General features: G+C 31.9%; 1 protein-coding gene across 1 annotated transcript; it reads left to right on the top strand.

Moving 5' to 3' along the window:
• The first annotated feature begins 6,543 nt into the window (after nt 1-6,543).
• On the top strand, nt 6,544-23,591 carry LOC143075384 (microfibril-associated glycoprotein 4-like). Its single transcript, XM_076250772.1, has 5 exons — nt 6,544-7,014; nt 10,027-10,178; nt 13,928-14,024; nt 17,428-17,592; nt 22,592-23,591. The coding sequence occupies exons 1-5, from the start codon at nt 6,585-6,587 to the stop codon at nt 22,873-22,875; spliced, it is 1,128 nt and encodes a 375-aa protein (XP_076106887.1). The 5' UTR covers nt 6,544-6,584; the 3' UTR covers nt 22,876-23,591.
• Nucleotides 23,592-26,640: the final 3,049 nt, after the last annotated feature.

The raw sequence follows: 26,640 nt of genomic DNA, 5'->3' as shown, positions 1-26,640 counted from the left end.
TTAAAAATCTGACATGTAGCAACGTGATATTCCGAAATTTTCATGATGCTACGATGTACATGTAATATGTAGACCATTGTCTGTGCGGTACGCAGTGTCTTGCATATACAGTACGTAAAACATCAATTGTATATTTAGCTGTTGACATGTGAATCATCTAAGACCATTTTGTCAATACAATCACACTAATTAAAAAGAGAAGGGCATTTTCCCCATCCTAACCTAACAGAGGCAATGTAAGATCTTTGATAATATAATCACGTTCCTCTTTTCCTTTGCTGATAAAGTACAAAATAGTCACTCCAACAGGCTCTTGAATTCTTTCGTTGTCTTAGATTTACCGGTGTTATTAAGGACTTTTGTCGCGAGTTTTCTTATACATTTTTATCTGATTCAGCTTAATTTGTTTTATTGACAACTGTTCGACATTTTATCTTTAAATAAACAATAATATTGTCTCGCAATTTTATAATCTTGTTTGTGTTAGGGTTTATTTATAAACAATATCTGACGTTGTTTCCCGTTTTACTATGATAAATGCCAAATGTAGTTTTTGTATGTCTTCAAATAAATGCAAGTAATTTATGTATCCTTTTACTTTTCCCCTGGCTGTATAAAAATGCACTAAATTTCCTAACATATTTGTGACTTGTACCTCTACATATATCAAAATTGTGCGAATTTTACCCTACATATATATGAATGACTTTGTGTCTTTTAATCTTCTGAATATACTTAATATATTTAGTTTTAGTAACAAATCACTGAAAATTTTATCGAAATATTTCTACTTTGTTAAATGTTTTGCCTTTAAAACAATACATCATGAATCAGATATTTAGGATTGTTTACAAACGTTAAATAATGACACGAAATCTTTTTTTTTTGTTTATCTAAAAGTTTCATGAAAATGTTCAAACTTAGAGGATAGACCTTGAATACTATATAAATAAGCGTTGTATAATAATAAGTATGCATAAAAATGGAAATGCATTATTTGGATTATGTTGTTGTCCTCTTATGTTATAATTTTATATAACATAATGAAAAATTATATGTCTTTAACCAAATCGAAATATTTATAATAAGACAGTTAATGAGTGAACGTGAAGATTTCGTATGACATGATAAACGAATAACATTCTAAATTAGCTTGTTTTTTTTTAAAGATTTATGTATAATTGAAATAGTTTGATGAAAATCTAAGTTGATTTGAAAAAGTTGAAGAAATTGTTAAAGGTGACTATTTGTATTAAGTCTGAACTGGAATTTAAGCTTTTTGTAACTACACATTAAAAAATAGAATTTTTGAAAGAATAAACCAAACTACATGTACCAAACAACCTAGCATTCTATAAGATCAATGAGATTATTCTATAGTTTATGAAAATCTAAGTTGATTTGGAATAGTTATACAAATAATTAAAGGTGACTGTATGAACTTAGTCCTTACTGAAAACTGTAGCTTATTTGTCCTATCAATTAAAAAAATCCTTCAATTTGACAGCAATACCCCAAAATGACCAAACAACCTGGCATTGTGTAAGATGCATATATAATTGTGATAACTCTATAATTTTATGAAAATCCAAGTTTATTTGGAAAAGTTATAAATAAATTAAAGGTGACCGTCAGCTGAAATAGTCCGAACTGAAATTCTAGCTTTTTTTACCTATTGATAAAGGCCTTAAATTTGACAGCAATAAATTAAAGTACCAAACAACTTGGAATTACCGAAGCTTAATGTATACTTGAGCTACCTGTAAAATTTGATAATTTTAAGTTGATTTAAAAACAAATGTAGAAATAGTTAAAGTTGACTATCTGAATTTAATCATACTTAAAATTCTAGCTTTTGTACGTATTAATAAATCCTTAAATTTGACAGCAATGAATTAAACTACAATATAACCTGGATTTTTGAAGATCAATAAATTATTGAGTTAGTTCAGACTAAGTCGAGACTGGTCGAGACAATTTCAGACTTCATCAAGATAATCAAGTACTGAATCAAACTTGTAGAGACAAAGGTCGAGTACAGTTAAGTACTGTCGAGATAACGTTGAGTCGTATTAAGTAAAATTGTGCTCAACTTTACTTAGTTGTTGATAGTGTATATAGTTTGTCATATTACTCATTGTCCTGAGTCTAAGAAAGTAAAAAACAAATCAAATCCGGACTATCAACGAGATATGTATTCATCTCCCAAGCCAATATAGATACATATCTTTCGCCGACTCGTTTAAAATGTAATGATTTTGCAAAATATGATGTCACAATAAAGAACTCAAACATATATGCAGTAATTTCTAAGTCTAATAGATATAAAAAGATGTGGTAAGATTTCCAATAAGACAACTGTGCATCCAAGTCACCATTTGTAAAAATAAACAGTATACATGGTATAGTTCAAAATACGGCCTTCAACACGGAGCATTGGCTGCGTCAAAACATCAAGATATAAAAGGCCCATCAAATGTCTAGCATAAAACCATTCAAACTGGAAAACCAACGGTATAACGTAACATAATAAACAAGAAACAAGAAACGAAAAAAACTTATGAACCACATCAACAACCGACAACCATAAGAAAATAGGTTCCTGACTAAGGACAGGTGATACAAATGCAGCGGGTTTAAAGTCTTGAACAGGCGTACCATGCACTCTAACGTGAAATAATAGATGTGTAACATCACAACATATAAAGACAAACAATAAAATATCAATTGAAATGGTTAGATTCGATAAAAAGACAAGGAAATCTACACTAAACGAATAAAATAATATAAACGTGTACATAAAAGTAATGTTGTTGTAAGGAGTACATGGAATACTAAATATCTTGTACAAAATATGCTAGAACTGATATATCAGAACTGTGAAATCTGCTACTGCTTCTCGAAAAGAAAAAAAAAATAAACAGGGATATTCAAACATCAAACAGGGTCTTCCAGGTAAAGGACTTTCTCAATTCATAACACTTTGTTTTATAGGTGAGGGAACAATATATTTTAGTTGCTATCACCGTTGAATAAGCAATCATTACTTCTCGCCTGTCATACAAGCGATAAAAAAAGTCTTCGTATTAGGGATCCAGCGAGACTAGCTCACAAGTGAAACCGTTAATTGGTACACCATGTATATTCTATATGAATTAAAGTAAATTAAAAGAAAACATCAATTATTGAAATAAAATTAGATGTGAACAATCATAAAAATTTATACGTATATTTAAACAAAATATATAGTAAGGTTTCCAGACAATAGACAATTGACAAACATGTACATAGTATATTGAAGCCAGATAAGTTGGTTGCATGATAATCATCGATTGAATTGGTTTGAAAACTTGACTTTCAGGCGCGTAGCTACGTTTACGTCAAAACGCCCGGGTGTACACTTGAATTTCGATCACAAAAAAATGTAATCAAAAGAAAAAAAAAAAAAAACTTGTTAGAAGCACATCAGCTTTATAATTCTTTCTTCATTGGCTTGTAATTGCGGATCTAATTGAAGAAATTTATGTTTCACCAAATTAGTATCATATTATTCATTTGTTCATTTTCTGTCAAGTCTGAATCTATTCTGTGAGTTCTATACCCACTTCCCATTTGTTTAAAGCAATTCATTATCTGCTGAGATTGGTTTTGTGGTTTACAGTTTTGTCGAGCCGGTGACATATTTATAACGCCATAGCGAGACATTGCAATCCTATGTTTCATCGGCGGCCTATAACGTTCAGTATGTTGTTCAACTTTTTTTTTAAATAACAATAACTTTGCCAAACCTTTATGAAATTTTACGGGTGTTGAACTGAAACTGTTTTTAAGTCAAAAGAGTAAACTGACTGAGAGCATAATATTGAAACTGTATGCAGTTAGTTTTCCCCGTGTTTCACGGACAAAATTATAAACAGGACTGGTACTTATAGATACAGTCTGCATGGGGTTTACATTTTTTACACAACAATTTTTTTATCAAAATTTCATCGAATTGAATGAAACGTTAGCAGAATCCAAGCAATTTTTACATTTTTCGTCTGAAGCAAAATTTTGAAACTAAAATTGAGAATGGTAATGGAGAATGTGTCAAAGAGACAACAACCCGACCAAAGAGCAGACAACAGCCGAAGGCCACCAATAGGTCTTCAATGCAGCGAGAAACTCCCGAACCCGGAGGCGTGCTTCAGCTCGCAACTATTCAAAAATGTATACTATCTCAGTGATAATGGACATCATACTAAACTCCGAAATATACACAAGAAACTAATTTAAATTAAAATCACGCAAGACTAATAAAGGCCAGAGGCTCCTGACTTGGGACCAGTCTGTTTGTTCATTTTTCAGTATTAAACTAACAAACTGTATGGCTTTAAATAATTAATGCATAAAGCTTCATAGATTGTCATGAATATTTGGCCGAAATTAATATTCCAGATCAAGGAAAAATATCTAAAGAAAATGTTGTTTTTTTCAATTCCTGTAATGGACTGGTAAATGGATTCACTTAGTGCGGGGGAAATCTTAGAAGAGAACCAGGGTTCCATCGAACAATTTACGATATTTAATATTGCACCTGAACATCTCTAAAGATTAAGTATTTCATGTTCATTTACGAAATTTGGACATAAAAAGGAGTTTTTGTTGGTTGAGTGCCCCCACGGCTCTCTATAAGCATATTCTAAAGTTACTGGTTTTGACATTTTCTCTAAATACAATGACCATTATATTTCAAATTAACAAAATGAATAATTTAACATAACAAATAAACAATTTAGATTCTAAAGTATGTTGCAACTGATAATTCTTTAAAGACAGGAATGGTATTCATTCTCGATAACTCGTAAACTTCCGGGGTTTCGCTCCATAGCTCTAACCCATCACCAGCAATTGTTTGACATGGACCCGTTTGGGGTCCTCGAGCCCCTCGCTAAGCCATGATTCGGGCGTACACGTGAACATGACCTAGCTACGCCACTGACTTTTACATGGACAGTTATCTTTATAACCATAGGAAGATTGGTATAACTGCAATATACAGAAATATTGAAATACCACATCCCAGTCTTTAAACTTTAGTGTAGTCAATGCAGAAAAAAAGGAATGAGTTTATGTATAACTTGTATAAAATACATAAAATTCTCAAAACAAGCCGATGTATTCGAGACTTACGATTTTCTACTCACACACCATCCGATGTCCTATATTTACTACATAAATGACACGAATCAAATTGAAATTTTAAATTATTTTCCTGTGACTTTATTTTCTTTTCACCAGAGATAACAGTCACATATATATGATATATTTCTAATTGTAAATGTTGTTGTACACTTAAAATAGATATTTAAGAATTTTTTTACACATCTGTTTCCTAGTAGACGAATATTGCACTTATTGAGCAAAACATAAATACATATATATGCTTGTAAATCAAAACCATGGAAAATATTTTGATCTTAAATGGAAAGCGTTATTAATTTTGCAAATTCAAATGACCATGAAATAGTACGGAGATGTAATATAAATATTAAGAACAGCACACAAATAATTATTAAAGAATTTTTATCAAGTCATGTTGCCTTTGCCATGCTGGAATGGACTTGAAACACATCGGAAACACAAATTTAACAGATTTGTATTTTATCCGTATTTACCTTCAGTACTGCATTTGAATAAAAAAATGTCATTTTTATATTAAGCTGCCCTGATAATGAACATTCATTATTCTTCTTTGCCATATGATAAACAAGGCAAGTAGTGGTCAATAATCTATGCAGAAATGGGAAGTGATTATTTTTACTTTCGTTAAACTTTGAAAAAAATGTTGCACTTAAATCGATTCTGCATTGGCGCTAAAACTTCAATTGTTTCCTCTTTGAAATATCCCCAACAGAGTATTTGAAGGCACATTTGAATAAACTTACTACTTAACTGATGTAAAACAAATTCATATTAAGTGCGTCATTTACCATGATATGATTCCTACCCAGATATAATTTCTGAAAATAGCTAAAACATGTGCAAATTAAAAACAAATATTACTCGATTCTATTTTAAAAAAATTATCTCAAACTCACTGAAATTCAGATGATACAAATGTAAATGACAACTTTATATGTAATTAAAAAAAGCTATAACTAATTTCATATAACTTCAGATGATAGAAGGTACTGGTCAAAAATATTTCTATTGATGTCTTATAATTATTTGATTTGTTTGATTGATTTCCCTTTGATGTGTACCACATAATCCGTTTCAAACATAAATTAGCATTCGAGTATCATTAAAATATTAATTAAAAAAGGAAAACGTTATTCACATCATAAACTATATCAAATAATTTCATCTTCCTGTTCAAAATTCAAAAGTTTAAACGACACATGAGATGCCTAGTATCTATGTAAAAGGAAATAGTCTATTGAAATTACAGCTGGCTTTAATAAAAGTACGTACAAAGAAAAACTTGACATACTTACAAAACTTGAGGTTTGAGAATAAATATAAGTATATGACGTAGATATTGTCAAAGCTAGGATATCAGTCACTTGGACTACATTTAATTTTACCAAGGGAAAATAAAAATGTTTAAAACATTGAGTAATGTATTCAGATTGTTTGCGCTGGTATCAACGGCCACATTGAATTCTAGTGATCAGCATGTAGAGGTTCGGTTACTTGATAATCAAAATGCTCCTTTATTAGCTACCCTGGACATGTCGAATGCAAACGAACGTGTGAAGCAGTTTGTAAGTGACACAATTGAAGAAAAAATGAAAACCATAAAGGAGTCTGTGCAATCCAAGTTATTTGTTGATGATGCAATTGAAGCAAAAATGAAAAACATAGAAGAAACTGTGAAATCTAAGCAATTTGTAAGTGATGCACTTGATACAAAAATGAAAGTTGTGGAAGTAAATTTAAAATCACAAATTGCTAATTTTGAACAGAACTTGACTGATCAGTTAACCAATTATATTTATGAAATGGTCGGCAAGTTATATGAAGAAAACGGTAAGAAATATACATTTATTGTCAAGGTGTTTGTCCTCAAGCATTTTATTACATATTTTTGTCAAAAAAACTCCTAATTGATGCACATTATGAAATTAAATGTGAGGTATATATCAGTGCAAAGGCAACCCAACAACAAACATTTAACAACAGTCTTCTAAATGGTCGTATAAGTTCTCACAATGAAGCTAGGCGACCAATATTTTTAAATGGGTAAGATGAAATCAACCCTTTGTTAATTCTATTGACGCCATGACGAGTTGGTCGACCTTTTTGGAATATCCGTTTCACAGATGACAACGGATATGTACCAATTGTCGTCATTACAATCTCGTCCCCTTTTCTTTAAACGTAACCTAAGATACCATCATCGGGTCTCTGGTAACTTGTATAACACGACGGATGACACATTTTAACAGGATCTACTAACGCTTCCGGAACACCTGAGATAATCCGTAGTTTTTCTGTTTAAGCCATGGCGTTGTTAGTTATTTTCTCGACTTTGAATTTCCCTTTGGTATCTTTCGCCTCTCTTCAACATAGGGTACTGAAATTTTATTGTAATCACTCTGTTGGATCTTCTTGTAAATGAAATGATTACACAAAACGTATTTATTATTTAAACATAACATAACAAGAGTTGTCATTTATTTGATTGACTTTCGACTCCAAGCATCTGTCAGAAACTACTGGCTATATCCATTTTTTTTTGGAAATACTAATTGACCAAAATCTTAGATTTTTGTTTCATAACTAAATTGAGTGATAATAAGGCTACTATTGTATGCAGGAAGCGAGTTGTGTGCTCGTACAAGGGCCAACTCTCTACTTTTTAATTGCAAGGGGTCACCTACTTCAATTCTTAAGGTGCAAGGAGCTTGGCATTATCCCTTCATGATGCATAACATTTGTGCCGAAATTTTGAAAGGAATGTTTGATCTGAAACATGTGAAATTATAATTAAGACGTGTTTCGTGCAGTAGGTCCAAATCTTTGCCGTGACACAAACTCAAGTCGAAGTTACACCCAATTGTTTATTGAGCGATCAAATAGCTTAACATCCCCAATGTGTATCTTTTAATCAAAAACATTCACCTTTAGTCAATTCTGCTGTCAGATAATAACTCAAATTTAGCTGGAAATCGTGTTAATGATACAGGAAAAAGTCAAAATATGTATTGATGTTCATGATTGGTTTTTAAAGGAGACAACTGATAGGCTAATGAAGATGATATCATGTGTATTTAACAAAGAATTTTAAACAAATTACAATATTCCAATACTAGTATGTAAAGTAATTATATATGTACAGTCATACACCAAAAGCCGTCGAGAGTGAACATTGATATCTTTTCTCAGTTTATAAGATGGCAAACTAAAGTTATAAATCTGGCACATGATCTGATTTAGCGCCAGGTTATCTTATGTTCAAATTAAAAAAGAAAACATTATATTCTCAATTTTATACTGATTTTCACTCGCAGACAGAAAAACATCTACATAAGCTGATAAGACAACTTATATAGGTCATTTCAGACAAAAACCTTACTCACTATTTACCAATGAACAATTGAAATGAGTTATTATTAGTCATGTAACATAACTTTTGGTGACTGGCTGACCATTTATACCGCAAATTGGTGTATAGACCATGCAAAACTTGTTTTTTAAGGTGAATTATTTATCGAGAAATCTCAAAACAAACTAACTGGAATGCACGCTTTGTCGAGCTTACACTATTCTCACTAGACTAAAGGAAGAGTAGTGATAAGTGATGTAATTGTTATCAACGTTGCAAAAGTGTTCTGTCGCTGTTATTACAAACGGGAATCGGACAATATTTATGTTAAGTAGGTGTCCAGTGAGTGCAGATCACAAGTAACACCCACAAAGGGACACTTAATGCAAATCCTTGATATACTAAGGAATATTAAAAATTTAATTTAAAGAAAATGAAATAAGTGTGAACAGTTATGGTAAATATAACTTAATCATTACAATCAAATTAATGTGCATAGTATCAGTTTATGATGAAGTTGGTAATCACTGAAGACAAAGTTTGCAACCCCAAAATAATTTTGAAAAATACACTAATTGTGTTATATAATATGTATAATGTATATGGAAAAAAGTATGAAAAAAGGTTCATCTTTTTTAGATTTAAAATTTTGGACAAAGAAAAATATAAACGTGCATTATACTGTATTTTGACTGCTTCATAATAGAGATGTTATAAAATACCAATTATTTTGCAACATGAATTTTCTAAATTTTTAGATATTCATTACATTCTCAAGGTTATCCCATTTAAGGTAGCACAATACAAAGATTTTTCATCCCCAATCAGACATCTTTAAACTGATGTAATTCCACTCATCCTTCTTTCAATTTAAAAAATGAGGTACCAAAAGAAAGAAGAATGATTAATCTTTCAAATTGTGATAATTTCATTATGACATAATTATTACATAATTAATTGTTATGTAATAAGTTGCTATATTGTGATGTACATACTTGAATGAATTTAGCTTCTTTGTAAAAAATATTTTATAGATTCTTACACAACACAGCTTGACCTCCAAAACTGTCTCTCAGATTTTTTTCCTATTGTATTTTATTCTCTCATAAATCTTCAATGAAGTTTGCAACATCAATTCATAAGAGATCACTAAATTCAATGTGGTATAAAATTTGTACCTATTGATGTTTTTGGAAATCTGAGACACAGTTTTGGAGGTCAAGCTGTGTTGTGCAAGAATCTATAAAATATTTTTAGTGAAAAAAGAAATTCTGCATATACTTTCATTGACATAGTATATGATCACTTCCTGTTCTAAAGTCTTATCAGATTAAACAACACATATATATAAATATAAGCAATGTGTTGATTTGGAAGATTTTTTTCTCACTTTTTTCATTGATATAATAACGAGAGGGGGTATATATCTAAAGTTGTTATTATTCGAAAGAGGATAAAAAAAACTCCAATACAATCATTATTTTTGCCTCAAGAAAAACCACAGGAGCCAAAACCACGTCCGATTGATTGCGAACATGTCAAAACCAAAAGAAAAAGAAACGGAATCTACAAGATATATCCCAAACATTCAGTCATTGGATTTGACGTCTACTGTGACTTTGAGATTGACAACACCGGATGGACGGTAATTATTATCATTGAGAGTTTAATCTAGTTTTGAACTCAAAATGTTTTACTTAATAATAACACATTTTTAGATGTATGATTTACTTAGTTGTTCTTGTCTTTGAACTACTAGTAGCTGTCAGTATCTGTAATTACTGTCAGATCTGTATTAAGTGTCTTTTTGATGTTTGAATGTATAAGAACCCGTCCACTTCCACTCTGTTAAACTATGTGTATCCGTTTGATGAGTGAAGCCTTTTTCTACTGTTAGCATGAATAGTTAGTTCTTATGTTATTCTTTTACACCACTGTTTCAGGTTAGGGTAAAGTAAGCGCCTTCAACCCTTTAACCCTGCTATATTTTATATGTATCTGTTAAAAGTTAGGAATTGAGTTGTTGTTGGTGTTGTTGTTTATTGCTGTTTAACGTATTTGCTTTTCTTTTAATGTTTTGGATACTGTGGTCTTACGACGCTGTTCAAGTTTAGGGGGAGAGTTTTGCTGCATCTAACTAGTTTAACCTCTCTCTGTCCCTTGGCAGGAGCCCGTTATACAGTGGTTGTCGTTTGTTGCTGTGTTACATATCTGTCTTTGGTGCAGTATGTTTACATAGACTAGATCATTAGTTTTTTCTCGTTTGAATTGTGTTTTTAAAATTTTTTTAATTTTGGGGCCTCTTAAAGCTGACTTTGCGGTATGGATTTTGTTGATTGTTTGAGACCGAACAGTGACCTATAGCGGTTAATTTCTGTGTCATTTGGTCTTCTGTTGAGAGTTGCCTAATTGACAATCATACCATATATATATATATATATATATAATGTTATAAAACCCCTCACTCAGGCTCGTTCGGAAAGAATACACAAGAAAATAGTACATATTTTTAACAAATACAGCCTACGAATAGCTATAATGTTGTCAATACGTGAGATATAAGGGGAAATTGTTTGTATCGAACGAAAGCTAAAGTGTTGGTTCACTGAGTAGAACCATTGTTGAATAATCCAAAAAATAAAAATAATTATTATAGGAGAATGGAAATGAGCAATGTGTCAAAGTTGTTTATAGAAGAGTACATTTACTATGTTGTTCAGGTCAGACGTACCAGTGTTTGCACTTTTAAACTTCCGGGAACCAGTGTGGTCTAATGTGCAACTAATAAGGGTATTCTGATTTTTTCAACACCAGTCAGGATAAGCTACAGTTCTGATATGATTTGAACTGAGAAAGAGTACCCATGAATGCCTCAAGTTGCAGAATTCAACAGAGTATGAAAACGGAGAGTCAATGGTTCAGGTCACTAAACACATAAAAAGTGTATGACTCAACAAGCTGAATGCAAATATCCGTATTTGACCATGTAATACATGTAATACGAATCGAAATAGGTCCACTTACTACTCTAATTTTGAAGAGGTTAGCTGCATGAATACGTCACTATTTCATGCTTGATAAAATAGGACAGATAACTGAAGATACACAACAGCTTTAGATGAATATTTCAGTTGCTCGGTCCTACCACAGAATAACTGGAGTGTCCTTTCTCTCATGAATGATAAGAGGTTTTTTGTATGACTTGTTTCCTAATGAAGGGACAATAATCTCTGTAACGATGTAGCTATATAAGAAGGAACAAACTTATGTGTTATATTTTAGTTTTTAGCTTTTTTTCATCTAATTTAATTTTTGTATAGAGTTCACATTTTAAATACAAATAATTCAAAACCGGGGTTGGGGGAGGGGGCGGAGCGGTATTCATTATCATAGATATTTTCGTTTCTTAACCTACTGGTTCTTACATATGATCTTTATATGTTTCATCTCATAGAGAAAAAGTTTGGAATTCCTCCAGTTTTAGTAACGTGGATAAAGAAAAAACAAAATTATGATGCAAATCAAAATCCATAGTGAAAATAGGGGTAGTACATACTTTTAGTATAGGTATAAACTCTTACTAGTTTCAGGCATATAAATGTTGAAAATATCATTATGTTTTGACCTTTAAAATCGAAATAGTACATTTGATCATTCCATTCAAGGATATGTTTTTAACAAAATTGAGTTCATAGTAAATAAAGGCAACAGTAGTATACTGCTGTTTGAAATTCATTAATCGATTGAGAAACAAAACAAATCCGGGTTACAAAATAAAACTGAGGGAAACACATCAAATATAAAAGGAGAACTACTACACAACAGAAAAACAACATTAAAATGTAACACACAGAGAAACGAAATATAATATAACAATGACCATTTTCCTGACTTGGTACAGGACATTGTGATTAAAAAATGGTGGCCTGAACCTGGTTATGTGGCATGCCAAACCTCCCGCGTTAAATATAACATTAAAATGACATCATTACATGATAGGACTACAATACAAATAAATTGGAGAACATATTGGACAAAGAAACACACGAATAATAGCTAACAAAAGGTGCCAGGTTTAAATTTAATACGCAAGACGGGCGTTTCGTCCACACAAAACTAACCAGTGACGCTCTGATGAAAAAAGTTCGAAAGCCAAAACAAAGGTACGTATACAAAGCTCAAGAGCATTGAAGACCAGAAGTTCCAAAAAGCTATGCACAATATGGCCAGGGTTTTCTGCCTGGATAAGAAAATCCTTATTATTTAGAATAATTCATACTTTTCCAAACAGTAAATTTTTGAAAAATGACTATATAATAGCTATATTTATATTGATAAAACCAGTGGCTTAGACTTTTGAACTTCTGAAAATTTCCCCAAAGTAAGATAGAAGTGGAGAGAATTCAAGATTAGGTTTGTAGTATTGATATAACATTTATTATTAACAATGAAAATTGCAATACTAATTAATATCAAATTGTGGAAGTAATAAGATAATATTTTTTTTTTATCTTGCTATGTCGGTATTTATTCTAAATCAAACTGTTAACCAAATGTATCGTTTCAATTTAGTAGAACCATACTAAAATCTAATAAATGAACTGGATGATTAATTATCTATACCATAACACATGAATACAACAGAAAAAATAAGATATAGAACTACAAACTATAAGACATTTGACAAAATTCGATGAGAATAACAAATATTACATCAAAACTAAAAACATGAATTTCGGATATAAAAGTAACGTAACACGTGTTATAGCAATGCGAATTCACTCTCGAAAAAAACAGTCACAATCGGGAATAAGTCACGGTCGGTAATTAAAAGATCAGACGATGTTATGACAAACCACAATCAAAAACGTTGTAAAAATTACCTCAGTTATAGTGGACAAAGACACATCGTATGGATCAACCAAAGTGGCACGGTTTTAGGCTTTAAAAAAGATTATATGGGGGATTGCATTGTCTAAATTTACAGAAGTGCAACCTATGTAAAAATTTAAACAACATAAGATGTCGAAGGCAGGCACTTATATTTTTGTTTTAATGATAATACAGACTAAGAACTAATTAAAGACTTTAACATGTGTGTACCCTGTATATTAAGTATGTTATGTGAGTACCCTGTAAATTAAGTATGTTATGTGTGTACCCTGTGTTCTATCCAATTTGATAAACAGAGATCGTATAATGCGGATTACAACTATAAATGTTATTTAGTTTTATATTGCAAATAGTGATGAATAACTTAAACAACAACAAGAAATTACTTACCGTTTTACTTTTCTGAGATTAGTTTTGAAACACATTTGTTCTCTGTGTTTATCGTATGCATTTTATTAAAAAGACGATTCTTACTGTTTTCATAATATTCTGTTTTGTTAGCTATTTCAGAGAAGATTTAACGGGAAGACAGATTTTTACAGAGGTTGGGAAAGGTATGAAATTGGATTTGGAGATTTGGAAGCGGAATTTTGGTTAGGTACATATGTTTTCAATTTTTATAACTATGAATGACTTTTAAAAATAAGATTTCGAAAATAAGGTTAAGGAGTAACATATTAAACATATTGTTGTGTCAACAGCTTAAATATATATAAGAATATGTGGTATGAAAATAAAATCATAGATACCAGGATTGAGTTTTGTATTTGCGCCAGACGCGCGTTTCGTCTACAAAAGACTGAGTGTCAATGAGACAACTCTCCATAAAAGTGTCAATATGTAAAAGAAAAATCGTTTTAGGTCAAAGTACGGTCTTCAACACTGAGCCTTAGATCACACAGAAAAGTAAGATGTAAAGGGCCCCAAAAAATACTAGTGTAAAACCATTCAAACGGGAAAACCAACGGTCTATATAAAAAACGAGAAACGAGAAACACTTATGAACCACATCAACAAACGACTACTTCTGAAAAAAAGGTCCCTGACTTAGGACAGGTGCAAACAAATGCAGCGGGTTTAAAATTTTTGATAGGTACGAACCTTCACCCTTACCTGAAATAAAAGTGTAACATCAAAACATAGAAAGACACGCTATGAAATATCAATTGAAAGACATATAAAGGCAAGGGAACATTCACTGAACGAGTAAATTGAATATATGACAATATGTAAATACAAAATCAATAAAATAAGGGGTGAATGAATAAAGACAACAGTTGTGTACAACTGTGAAATGTTAAATAATTACAGAAAGTAAACTATAACGTTGAACAAATAACCTTACCGCCAAATAGAATGCTATACACAGGTAAAAGAAAATTAATTTTGTTGTAAGGTGCACAGTATAAATAGAGAATGGAAATAGTTTTTACAAAATGAAAAATTTTATTGTTCATAGTACGAAAACAGAAGTGAAAATTTATAGTAACACTAAACACTTATCAAAGCTGGTATATATTTAAAAAGAGACATATTAAATAACAAAAAAAAATACAATTTTATCAACAGGTCAAATTAATATGAGAGTACGATTTGAGAGTACTCGCAGTTACTAAAACCTAGTTAAAAGCCAAAATCAATTGATAATAGATAAAAAAAAATAATGTACCAGAGACTAAAATCAACTAAAACACATCCTAGGGATTTAGTATTTTAACGTCTTGGGCAGTCAAAGAAGACATGACTTGTGCAATGCCAAAAATCAGAGTTGTTGATATGAAACATGTAGTACTGTCCTGAGATTAAAACTGTTCATATTACTCAGGTCGCGTCATTGTCTTTTATCAAATAAAATCCAATGATTTATGTCAAGGAAAACAATCCTGAACTCTTTAAATGAAGAAAACATGACAAGTTAGGTACTTGATTTTAATTCAGAAATAAACTTTATGGTTAAGTATCCCCAGACAGAATCTTAACAGGATAATATGGAGAACATTATGAACAAAAAATTATAGACAAAATGTGAATGTGAATACTCATATTGAATAAATATATTTGGGGCATTTTCGTCCTTATTTTTATTTTCCTATATATATATATATATATATATATATATATATATATATATATATATATATATGTTGTGTACAAGTTATCTTTTTGTACAAATTATAATTTGTACAAAAAAATTGTACAAATTATAATTTGTATTTTAACTTTGTACAAATTGTAATTTGTACAAAAAGTGCCTGTACAAATTACAATTTGTACAAAATTCGACCAAAATGCACTTATAACTTGTACAATAATTTATAGTATGGATTGTGTTATAAAAAATAATTCATACACACTATAGAACCTTCTAAACCTTATTTACAAAACGCAAAAACACCCAGAGACAGCAAATGTAATTGGTACATGCATACCAGTTAATTATTATAGCCGAATAGAAATTGGTCCCTGTGACAATTCTGATAGAATAATAAAAAATGGCCTCAGTGACAATTCTGATAGACTTGTAGAAAATGTCCTCATTGAAAATTCTGATAGTATAATAGAAATTGGTCCCACTCAGAATTCTGATAGTATTATTGAAATTGTCCTCAGAGAAAATTCTGATAAATAATAGAAATTGGCCTCGCTAAGAACTCTGATAGTATAATAGAAATTGGCCACATTGAAAATTCAGATAGTATAATAAAAATTGGCCTCTCTCAGAATTCTGATAGTATTATTGAAATTGGCCTCTGACAGAGAAAATTCTGAAAGTATAATAGAAATTGGCCCCAGTAAAAATTCTAATAGTATAATAGAAATTGGCCTCTGTGACAATTCTCACAAATTAATAAAAATTGGCCTCAGTGACAATTCTGATATCTGACCTAGTGACAATTTTGATAGTATCATAGAAATTGAAGTAATTAGGATAACACTAACGTTGAAAAACAAATCATATGTGCCAGGAACCGTGTGCTGTCTGACTAACAGATCCAAGACGAATCACCATGAAAACGAAACAGAAATTATAAGAACTTGCTATTGGGTATAATGTCAGTATGATCGTACCACAACTAATCCTCGATACATTTGTCTAATACTTGCATCTGGAGAATTTTGGTACAGTATTTGAACTGCTATAGGATTTTTTTTCACAGCAACATTAGTGCACTTCCATATTCGCTATAAAAGCAGGAAAGGATTGTTTTTAATTTTGGGGACATATACAAATGTGAAAAGCAAATGATTCTGTGTTATTCCCATTGCCATAATTCACTCACATACTCAAACAAATGATAAAGAAATATTTCTGTATTTTGTTAATAAGGTTGATTGTGTGGTCATGGAATACTACAACTTCTTTGGTGTGTATCAAGGCTTTTATATAATAAGATCCATACCATAAATTATTGTACAAGTTATAAGTGAATTCAAGTCAAATTTTGTACAAATTATAATTTGTACAAGCACTTTTTGTACAAATTACAATTTGTACAAAGTCAAAATACAAATTATAATTTGTACAATATTTTTGTACAAATTGTAATTTGTACAAAATGATAACTTGTACACAACATATATATACATATCTGATTTTGTTGTTAATCAGGAAAAAAAACTTCTACTGGTGGCGACCCTGGCCTGCCAACTTTGGAGAAATAAGTTGGACCGCCTCCTCAAAGTGAGTTGTGTTTGACTCGGATCATAATTGACAAGAAATGCCAGTTTTCTTAGCTGCCAAAGTAAATGGTGTTTTAACAGGATACTTCAGCTTATTTCACCAATAGAATATTAAAAGTGTTAGATCAATCAGTGGTGCTCTGGTCAAAATAGTTAAATAACCAAATATAGGACGAACTTCTAGAGCATTTGAAATGAAAACCATCTAAAATAATATATAAACCAGGCCTGCCTATGCTGTAGTGTTTCTTAATTTTCAGTTCAAAATGTAAACATCACATATATTGCAATCATATTTATAAATCTATTTTTTCTTTTAGGTAATCAAAATATACATACAATAACTAAGCAGGGAAACTACGAACTACGAGTGGACATATCAGATTTTATTGGTGCTAAAGCTTATGCAAGATATTCAACATTTACCGTTGGTGATGCCTCTACAAACTATAGACTTAATGTTGGTGGTTACAGTGGGAATGCTGGTGAGTTAAATTATAACAATAGAAAAACCCTTAGTTTAGTTTAAACATATTTATTTATAGTGAATTGGAAAACAAGTTATTGCAAAACATATTAATCCCTTTCCACTTTGCGGGTGCGAGTACTGCCTTGTAGCGTCAATAGCCTGTTCTTTTTTTCGAGATCTACAAGAGTGTTTTACGTGCAAGAGATATGGCTCTCCCTTAACACGGGTCAGCCATGTATCACCCCCTTCCAACGGACTATCATCTTTTTTTCAAGACGATACTCACAAATGGTGTCAAGGGAGAGCCGAAAATTCACTCCCTGAAATTTTCTCCCCGGAACGGGGATCGAATCAGGAACCTTTGTGTTAGTAGTCCGATGGGCTAACTACTACACCACGGCTCTAGAATAGCCTTTACAGAACATATATCAAAATAAATTACCAGGAACCGTCATCATAACGACATTATTGATTGTAACGTTAACGGTATATATTTTGGGATTCCGTAACATTATGGCTGTATATTAGAATAAAGAGTCATTTGTTTCTGAATGTGAAACAATCGCATAAAAATGTGAAACAATAGCATCAAAATGTGCACCATATACTGTGTAAATTCAACGTTTGGCCTATTCCTCATGTGTTTATTACACACGTACCTGCGTTTTGTAGTCGTTTCATGATTTTTTTTTTCATTTACTATCAGAACAAATAATATATTTCATACTTATCATCTGGCATCTTCTAGAGCCAGCTTAACGATGAAAATTACGGGAAAAGAAGATTTTTGGGAAATTAGGGAATGTTTGTTCAGTGGTAAGTAATATTAACACAGGACGCCTATTTCAGTCCGAATTTCATTACTGTTTTAAGTTCTCATTTTCAGAAGTGGTTAGTAAAAAACGTTTAAAGAGCCAATGCAAAGAAGTTCATCAACATAAAATTCAAATGGATCTAAACAGAACCACTGAACTGCCATTATTTTGCGTGTTGGAGTTTATCATTCTATTTTTAAGCTTTTATAAACTTCCGTTTTTGACGACTCCCCTTCATGGCTCGTTGTTCTAACCACAGTTTCCGGAATCACAAGTGTTTTGCTGTGGCCGTTTTCAAGTTGTGTTTTACTGCAGCTAAGTTTTTTCTTCTACGACCTACGGGCATTCTTTTTTTCTGCAAATATTGTCTTCTTGTTTTCCATTGTAGAGATTCTGAGTTCAGTATTCTTGTGATTTTACTTTTTTCAACGTCTGTAAATCCATATTCACTTAATGAGTCTGTATTCTGGACCAATTATAATAATATTGTATGAGGTCGTCATATTAGCATTTATCTTCACACAAAAATGATTCAGGGTTTTACTTTGCATAAGAACCAACTACATAAATGACAATTTGTTCTTAAGATGAGATCTTTTTATGAAAAACAAGTGTACGATAGGGATTGTGTGAGTATGTATTGATTCTTATGAAGGTAAATAATTTACACATTTTCACCTGTAATATGGACCAAACTTTTAAACATGTGAACAATAACATCATCTTTCTATATATATTTTCTTATCAGTTAAACGTCATTGATAGTTAAGCAGCATAAACTGGTTGTATATGGGGTTTGATATCAGCCGAAAATCTTAACATTTTTGTGTATGTACATAAAATTGGATATTCTCGTCTTACATCTAGAAATTGACAATGGTGGTTGATTGAAAACAAAACTTTACGACAAACGAGATGATTTCAGCTTCCCAATTGCAGATGTCCCATTTCTATGAAGCAACATTCCAGCAGCACCTTCATATCTCCCAGTTGATATGACAATCTAGGATTTGTATTTCCTTTCACGGTTTTCTGATCAAAAGGAAAGAGTTCCAAGCGTTGAAGTTGAAATCGACTCAATATAAAGTTTACAGACGCCAACACGAGTTGGTTGACTGTTAATGAATATCTGTTTAACAGAAGACAACGAATATGTTCCAATTGTCGTCATTAAAATCCCGTACCTTTCCCCCGAATGCGAACTACCGAATAAGACTTATCATTGGGTTTGTACTAACATGTACCATACAGCAGGTGCCACTTGTGGAGCAGGATAAGCTTAGATTTCCGGAGCAACTTAGATCACCCCGGTGTTTAGTTAGGTTCGTGTAAACATTGGTTTTCTATGTTGTGTTTTGTTTGCTGTTTTTTTTTTCTTGTTATTAATTGCGTTGTCAGTCTTTTTTTTTCGACTTCTGAGTTTGAATGTCCTTCGGGTATCCTACGCCTCTCTCTTCAGATAAAAAATTAGGAACTTTACCCTACGGAACTAAAAAAAATGATAACAGTTGCATTTGATAATATTTTTTAAATTTCAAAAATATATTCCAAGATCTGTACATTGTGTATCCAAGTGGAGGATATAGACATAATAAAACTTCAGTCAAAGGATCTAGTGCATTTGAAATACAAAGATTTGCTTCAAATGCAAACAATACAAATGAATGTTTGATTCAAGATTTTTTGTGGATTATTTCAATTCTATTGAAGGATAATCTAATAACTTGGACCTTATGAACGTTTTTGCTGGGCTATTGATATCAATGATTATTAACTAGCAAAAGGACAGCAGCCCATCTTTAGATCTGATGACAAAAAGTTTATGATCAATTTAGCGTTGTATCGTTCTCATATAGAACGCACGTACTCCCCCATCTATCCGTTAAGACCCTTCGTGAAATAATTACCCCGTTTTACCCTCATCTTACATGTAATACATGAAAATGTGTTTTTTTTTCAAATAATAAAGCAAATATTTAAACCAAACATTGATTTTCATTTTTAACCGTACAAAAGATGCAACATGTGATGTGTTCATTGATGGAATAATTTTTAAACATTTTGAGAATATTTTAAAACAGTGTGGATTGATATCATCTCCCATTTCATTTTTCCCCCAAACGTGTTAGATTTGTACCTCTTAAAACTCAAAAAGGTGATATCAAATTTTAATTTGAGAAATTTGTAAATTTTATAAGCAATAAGAGTCCAAGAACCTTACATTTAGTTATGAAAGCGGTGTAATAAAAACATCTAAGTATATCTGTTAAAGTTTCTAGAGCATTAGAATTAAAAAGATGTACTTCAAATGAAAACTCTAATACAATTAATCAATATTGAATAGATGAAGATCATGCTTCATGCTAATAATTGGCACCCTAATACATGTACTATAATCATCGTCATTTTAAAGTTTTGATTAGTCCGAAACAAAAAGTAAATAAGTCACACATTCCGATTGAAACATATCAAACTGTTTTATATCAGAAATTTATTTTTATATGTATAATCAGTGTAATTGAACAAATTAAAAAAACTAAACATTCGTTAAAAAAATACTAAAGACGATATTGTAAAAACTAGTTCATATTGCAATTAAGTAGATCGATCATTTATATAAAACATTTATTATATATCGGAAATTGACAATACGGACAACATTTCCATATACAATGTTGCAGTCTGATTAAAACCAAACCTCTCAGCGCTCCCGTTTTCTGATATGGTAGCCCATTAAAAGCGTCGTAGTGTTATATGTCCACTTTTGATAAAAACAAAAAGCGATAGCTGTATATTGGATATTCAGGTGCAATGGTCTAATTCCTTATTCAACTATAAACTTGTAAAATACGAGATTTCTAAACTTTGCACTCATTCTATGCGTAATTCTAAGCAAAGCTACACGTATAAGATGTCGATAAAACGCAAACGCGTGAATAACAATTTTGTCATCAGGTACAAAAATTTTCATAAGTTGCAAGCTATTAGAGTGTCCATCAATAACATTGAAAAATTCCACACCAATTCTTGAATTAAACAATCAGATATTTCAAAACTTTAACCATTTTATTGAATTGATCTTTTTGTTACTTTTGTAATGATAATCAAATTGGTCGGTTTTAAGACCTCGATTATGGCACAATCGGAATAAGAAATCGAGAGGCAAAAGCAAAAAAGCCTTATAGAAACTAACTATGGAATCCTGGAAAGATCAAGTGCATGTTAGGGTCTTGCCTGATGATTATTATCTTTATCACCATCGATGTGATGATTTCAAATCAGATATAACAGTAGAAAACAATCGTAGCCACTGAAATACAGGGTCCCCAATTTTGACAGGCGCATACACAAGACACAATGCGCCTGGATCAAATATGGGTTTGTGAGCATTCGATCATCCCCTTACCTTGACCAATGATGCTATAACATACATGTGAACTGACCCGTATCCAATTAGAAATTGCTAGGCTTTTCAAATCGGCATTAAGTATAAAAGCATCTAGCATAAAAACAAGCAACACATAGGTACTGATCTAAAAGAACATGGTTACTGAATGGTAGTGAAAAGACGTCATCTACAGTCCGAGAAAAGCATTGCTTTGTGCAATATCAAAATATAAGTTCATGAAATCGACAGGGTTAAGGACCTTAGCTTTTCATAAATTTAAAGCAATGCATATTTAGTTATATTCTATTATTTGACCACAAAGACACTCATCAAAATCGATACTTGTACAAATAAAATCATGTCCAATTATCTTTATACGGTGTTAAAATGATATTTTCAAAGAATTAAGTTTAATCAAAGGATACATACGTTTACATATATATCTTATTATAATGTACGTACTTTATGAACATCATTACCGTAAAATTTGGATGTGATATCCCGATATTTTTTTAAAGAATTAAATAGACACACGCGACCTTCAAAACAAAATCTCTGTATAGGAATACGCTTTTCAAATTTGAAACGTGCTAGCTCACAATATTTAACCCGCTGTTTATCGTTCAATCAAACAAACAAATTGTCTCCGTGATACATAGAGCGTACTTGAAACCAACAACAAGTTTGACAAAAATAAAATATTGTACCCTTCTTGTATTTCAATCAGTGTTAGATCACATTTTAGTTAAAGTAAGTTTTACAGTTTTACCTTACCCCATTTATAGTAATGTTTGAAATCTTCATTGTTATAGGAGATAGCCTGGATTACCATAATGGTCAAGCGTTTACTACCAAAGACAGGGACAACGATCAATTGAAAAGCGTTAAACTGAAAAATAATTGTGGAATATACAGACAGGGGGCTGGGTGGTATAAAGCTTGTGCATATTCCAACCTGAATGGTTTATATATTGAAGGAGGACAGGAGAATAATGTAAAAGAAATTGTTTGGAATCAGTGGAAGGGAAGCCAATATTCAATGAAGTCTTCTTCAATGATGATCAGGAGACTGTTATTGCATAAGTCAGTCATATAATATTACATGTACTGCTATAATGAAAGACTTATTTTGAAACATTTCGTTTTGCATTGTATGATTTTATTGACTTAGCAGGATATCATTGCAAGTTCGTTGAATTTTAGTATGAATTTGTCTATTTTGACGATCTTAATTTTTGTATGAAACTTGCTCATGTTACATCTTATAATGTCTTTTAGTAACACAGTATTTCTTCTAATTCAAAATCAAAATCATTCACAATCTTTATCACAATCAACTTGTGTTGCCTTCATTACTTAATATTTTCCCTATAAGGAGGTACAGTACAAGTTGCTACTATCGATACTTGCAATAGGACTAGTAGTCCAGCTAAGTCCAATATTTTGGGACAATTGATCACTTTATGGTAAAAGCATGAAAATTTGCACAGTGTTAGTAATGATGCTTATAAACATTTTTGGATATGGAGCCATCAAAAAAAAATTCCACAATGTCCGCCAATTTCAAAATGGCCGCCAACAGTCATGAACAAATATAGTACAATTTATCATTTGAAAAAAAAGCACAAAACTTTGCATACTTCTGGTAATGACAGTAATTAATATTTTCTGAATATGGAAAAAATAAAAAATAATTCCTTAATGGCCGCCAATTTCAAAATGGCCGCCCACAGTCATGAGGCAGAGTCCAAAAATAAGGTATAATAAATCAATTGAAAATGAAAGCACAACACTTTGCATATTGCAAGTTATGATACTTACTAGTCTTTTATGAATATCGATCAATCAAAAACAATTCCATAATGGCCGACAAATTCAAAATGGCCGCCAACAGTCATGAGGATGAGTCCAAAAAAAATGGTATAATTGATCATTTGAAAATATAACCACAAAACTTTGCCTCTTGCTAGTTATGATGCTAAATAAACTTTTCGGAATATGGAACAATTAAAAATAATTCCATAATGGCCGACAAATTCAAAATGGCCGCCAAAAGTCTTATTTTCAGAAACTATATCGTGTATATCCAGAAATCTATTAACAATCAAAACATATTTGTGCTTTGCAAAACTTTCAGGATTTTAGGTTATCACATCTTCAATAACATACTTTTTGTTTGTCTTTTAATCTTTTTCGATTCAAGCGTCACTTATACGTCATTTGTAGACGAAACACGCGTCTGCCATACAGAAGTTATCCACAAGGAATATATATACCAACTTACGATCTTAGTTCTTACAACATGGCTACTGAAAAGACGTTCAGGGTATCAAGTGTAGAATATTACTAACCAAATAAATCAAACAATATTGATTGGACAAATTGCGTCCTATGCCAAGAAATTATACATGAAAAACGTATATGCTCATTAGATTCTAAACGTCTCAATGTTGGGGCTGGTTATCAATCTTTAGCTGACAATATTAAGAAGTTTCATGGATTACGATTGATGCCTTAATGTGTACATTGAAAACTTAGATGAGGGATCTGGAATAGCACAGTCTTTCATTGACCAAAAAGCATGTTGGCACACATCTTGCAACTTAAAACTGAACAGGACAAAGTTGAATAGAGCAGAGAAACGAACATCGAATGAGAGAATAAATGATAAAGCAACCATATCTAAAAATAAATCTAGACATAGCTTTTCCGTCAAGTTCACTAGTAACCCGTCTGTGTGCTTTTTCTGTAATGAAAATGGCCAAGAAGCACTTCACGAGTCCTCAATGTTTGGACAAGATACACGTGTGAGAGAATGTGTGGTAAAATTAAATGGCACATTATTGCTTGCAAAATTAAGCGCTAGTGATCTAATTACATAGGAAGCAAAGTACCACTCTTAATTTTTAGTTTCCTTATATATGATAATCGTGCGTCTCGAATTGAAATGAAAAATGATAAAGTTGAATCTAAGAAGGAAAGGCAAATCCATGGGATTGCATTTTCAGAACTAGTCTCTTATATAAATAAAACAAGATAAGACCATAAGTGTTTACAAATTGTCAGATCTATGTAAACTTTATACGGAAAGAATAACATATCGAGGTGCATCTCGAGTTAATAGTTCACGACTAAATGACAGATATGTATCTAATTTCCCTGATTTGGATGCTAACAAACAAGGCCGTGAAAACATTCTTGCTTTCAAAGATAACATTGGTCCTGCATTGAAGAGATTCTGCTTAGAAGACTTTGATAATGAGTTTTCCAACATATCAACAGCAGTTACGTTTGTTATTAAAGATATTTTTGCATCAAATTCAGAATTTAAAAGAACCTTCCCAAATGGGTGTCAGGAAGCTTCTATACCCCAGTCATTGCTTTTTTTGGTCAGTATGATTCAGTTTGGACCCAACATTCAGTTTGTTTCTATTTTAGTTGACATTAACAATAGCACAGCTTCTGATGTATAGTTGTACACATAATCTATCCAACCGTCACATGAAATAGCATGAACCTCCAGTGTGTGCTTATTTGGGAATCATGATCCACTGTTTGACTAGAAAACGTGATCTAGTAGATACTTTCTTCAAACTTGGAATGTCTGTCTCCTACGACCGAATGTTAGAAATTTTTACTTCCATGGCCAATGATTCTTGTCGTCGTTTTGTCCAAGAAGATATTGTTTGCCCTACCAATTTACTGCAACATGTATTTACTTCATCTGCAGTAAACAACATTGATCACAATCCAAGCAGTATATCGTCAAAAGATTCATTCATTGGTACAGGTATATCTTTATTCCAACATATTTCAGATGATGTTCAAGGCATTGTTCAAACATTTGACTAATCTGAACCTATGTTGAAATGCCAGGCAAAGAGTACTAAGATTCAACGAACCAGATATCCCATTAGTTGAAGGAGAACTTTCAATTGATATGTTCTCATTCCCAGCTGCATTAAAAGGGGAATTCAAATGTCTTAAACATGTTGCAGATAATTCAAGTGTTAGGGTTAAAGTGGGTACAAGTATTTCATGGTCCACCTATCATGCTGCAGTACTGCCAGATGGGAATAAATTACCAGCAGTGTCTGCCCTTCAACCTTTGTTTCCTGAGCAAGCAAAATCTGTTGCAATGATACGACACTAATTGAATATTATTCGTAGCGCTGTAAGAAATCTAAATCCAGGCCAAACTCCAGCTGTTGCTTTTGACCAACCCCTTTTTACAGTAGCAAAACTAATACAAGTGGACTCGCCTCAGAAGTATGGTGAGGATCACTTTTTTTTTATGGCGGCCTACACATAGAACTGGCTGCGTTCAAAGCACTTGGTAGTTGGCTTGAAGATAGTGGATCCATGTTCCATGCCTTTACCGGTTGTGACACAGTCACAGCTTTATCTAGGAAAGGTAAGAAATCAGTTTGGACACATGGTCCGTATATGAGGAGCCATCAGATGCATTTTTGCAGATTATTGAGAATACAAATGAAGCGAAAATTTTAAAAATGTTAAAAGTAATAGAACGGTATGTTGTGCTTTTGTATGATCGGTCTATTACAGCTGATAAGGCGAATGAGTTGAGAAAACAGTTATTCACACAAAAGACAAGAACAATTGAGAATATTTCTCCAACCCGAGATGCACTTCTTCAACATACGAAACGTGCAGCTTACCAAGGTAGTGTTATTTGGGGGAAATTATTCAGTTGAAAATCCAAGTATGCCATCACCAGATTTATTTGGTTGACGAAAACTTGATGGTTCTTGGTACAAATCTGGTCTGTGATTGCTGATGCTTTAATGTCAAGCCAATAGCTCATCCACTATGGCTGTAAGAAAGGATGTCGAGGAGCATA

The sequence above is a fragment of the Mytilus galloprovincialis genome, chromosome 5 (genome assembly GCF_965363235.1).
Source record: "Mytilus galloprovincialis chromosome 5, xbMytGall1.hap1.1, whole genome shotgun sequence".
Taxonomy (NCBI): domain Eukaryota; kingdom Metazoa; phylum Mollusca; class Bivalvia; order Mytilida; family Mytilidae; genus Mytilus; species Mytilus galloprovincialis.
Note: the sequence above shows the minus strand (reverse complement) of the source record. Positions and strands in the feature narration are given on the sequence as shown.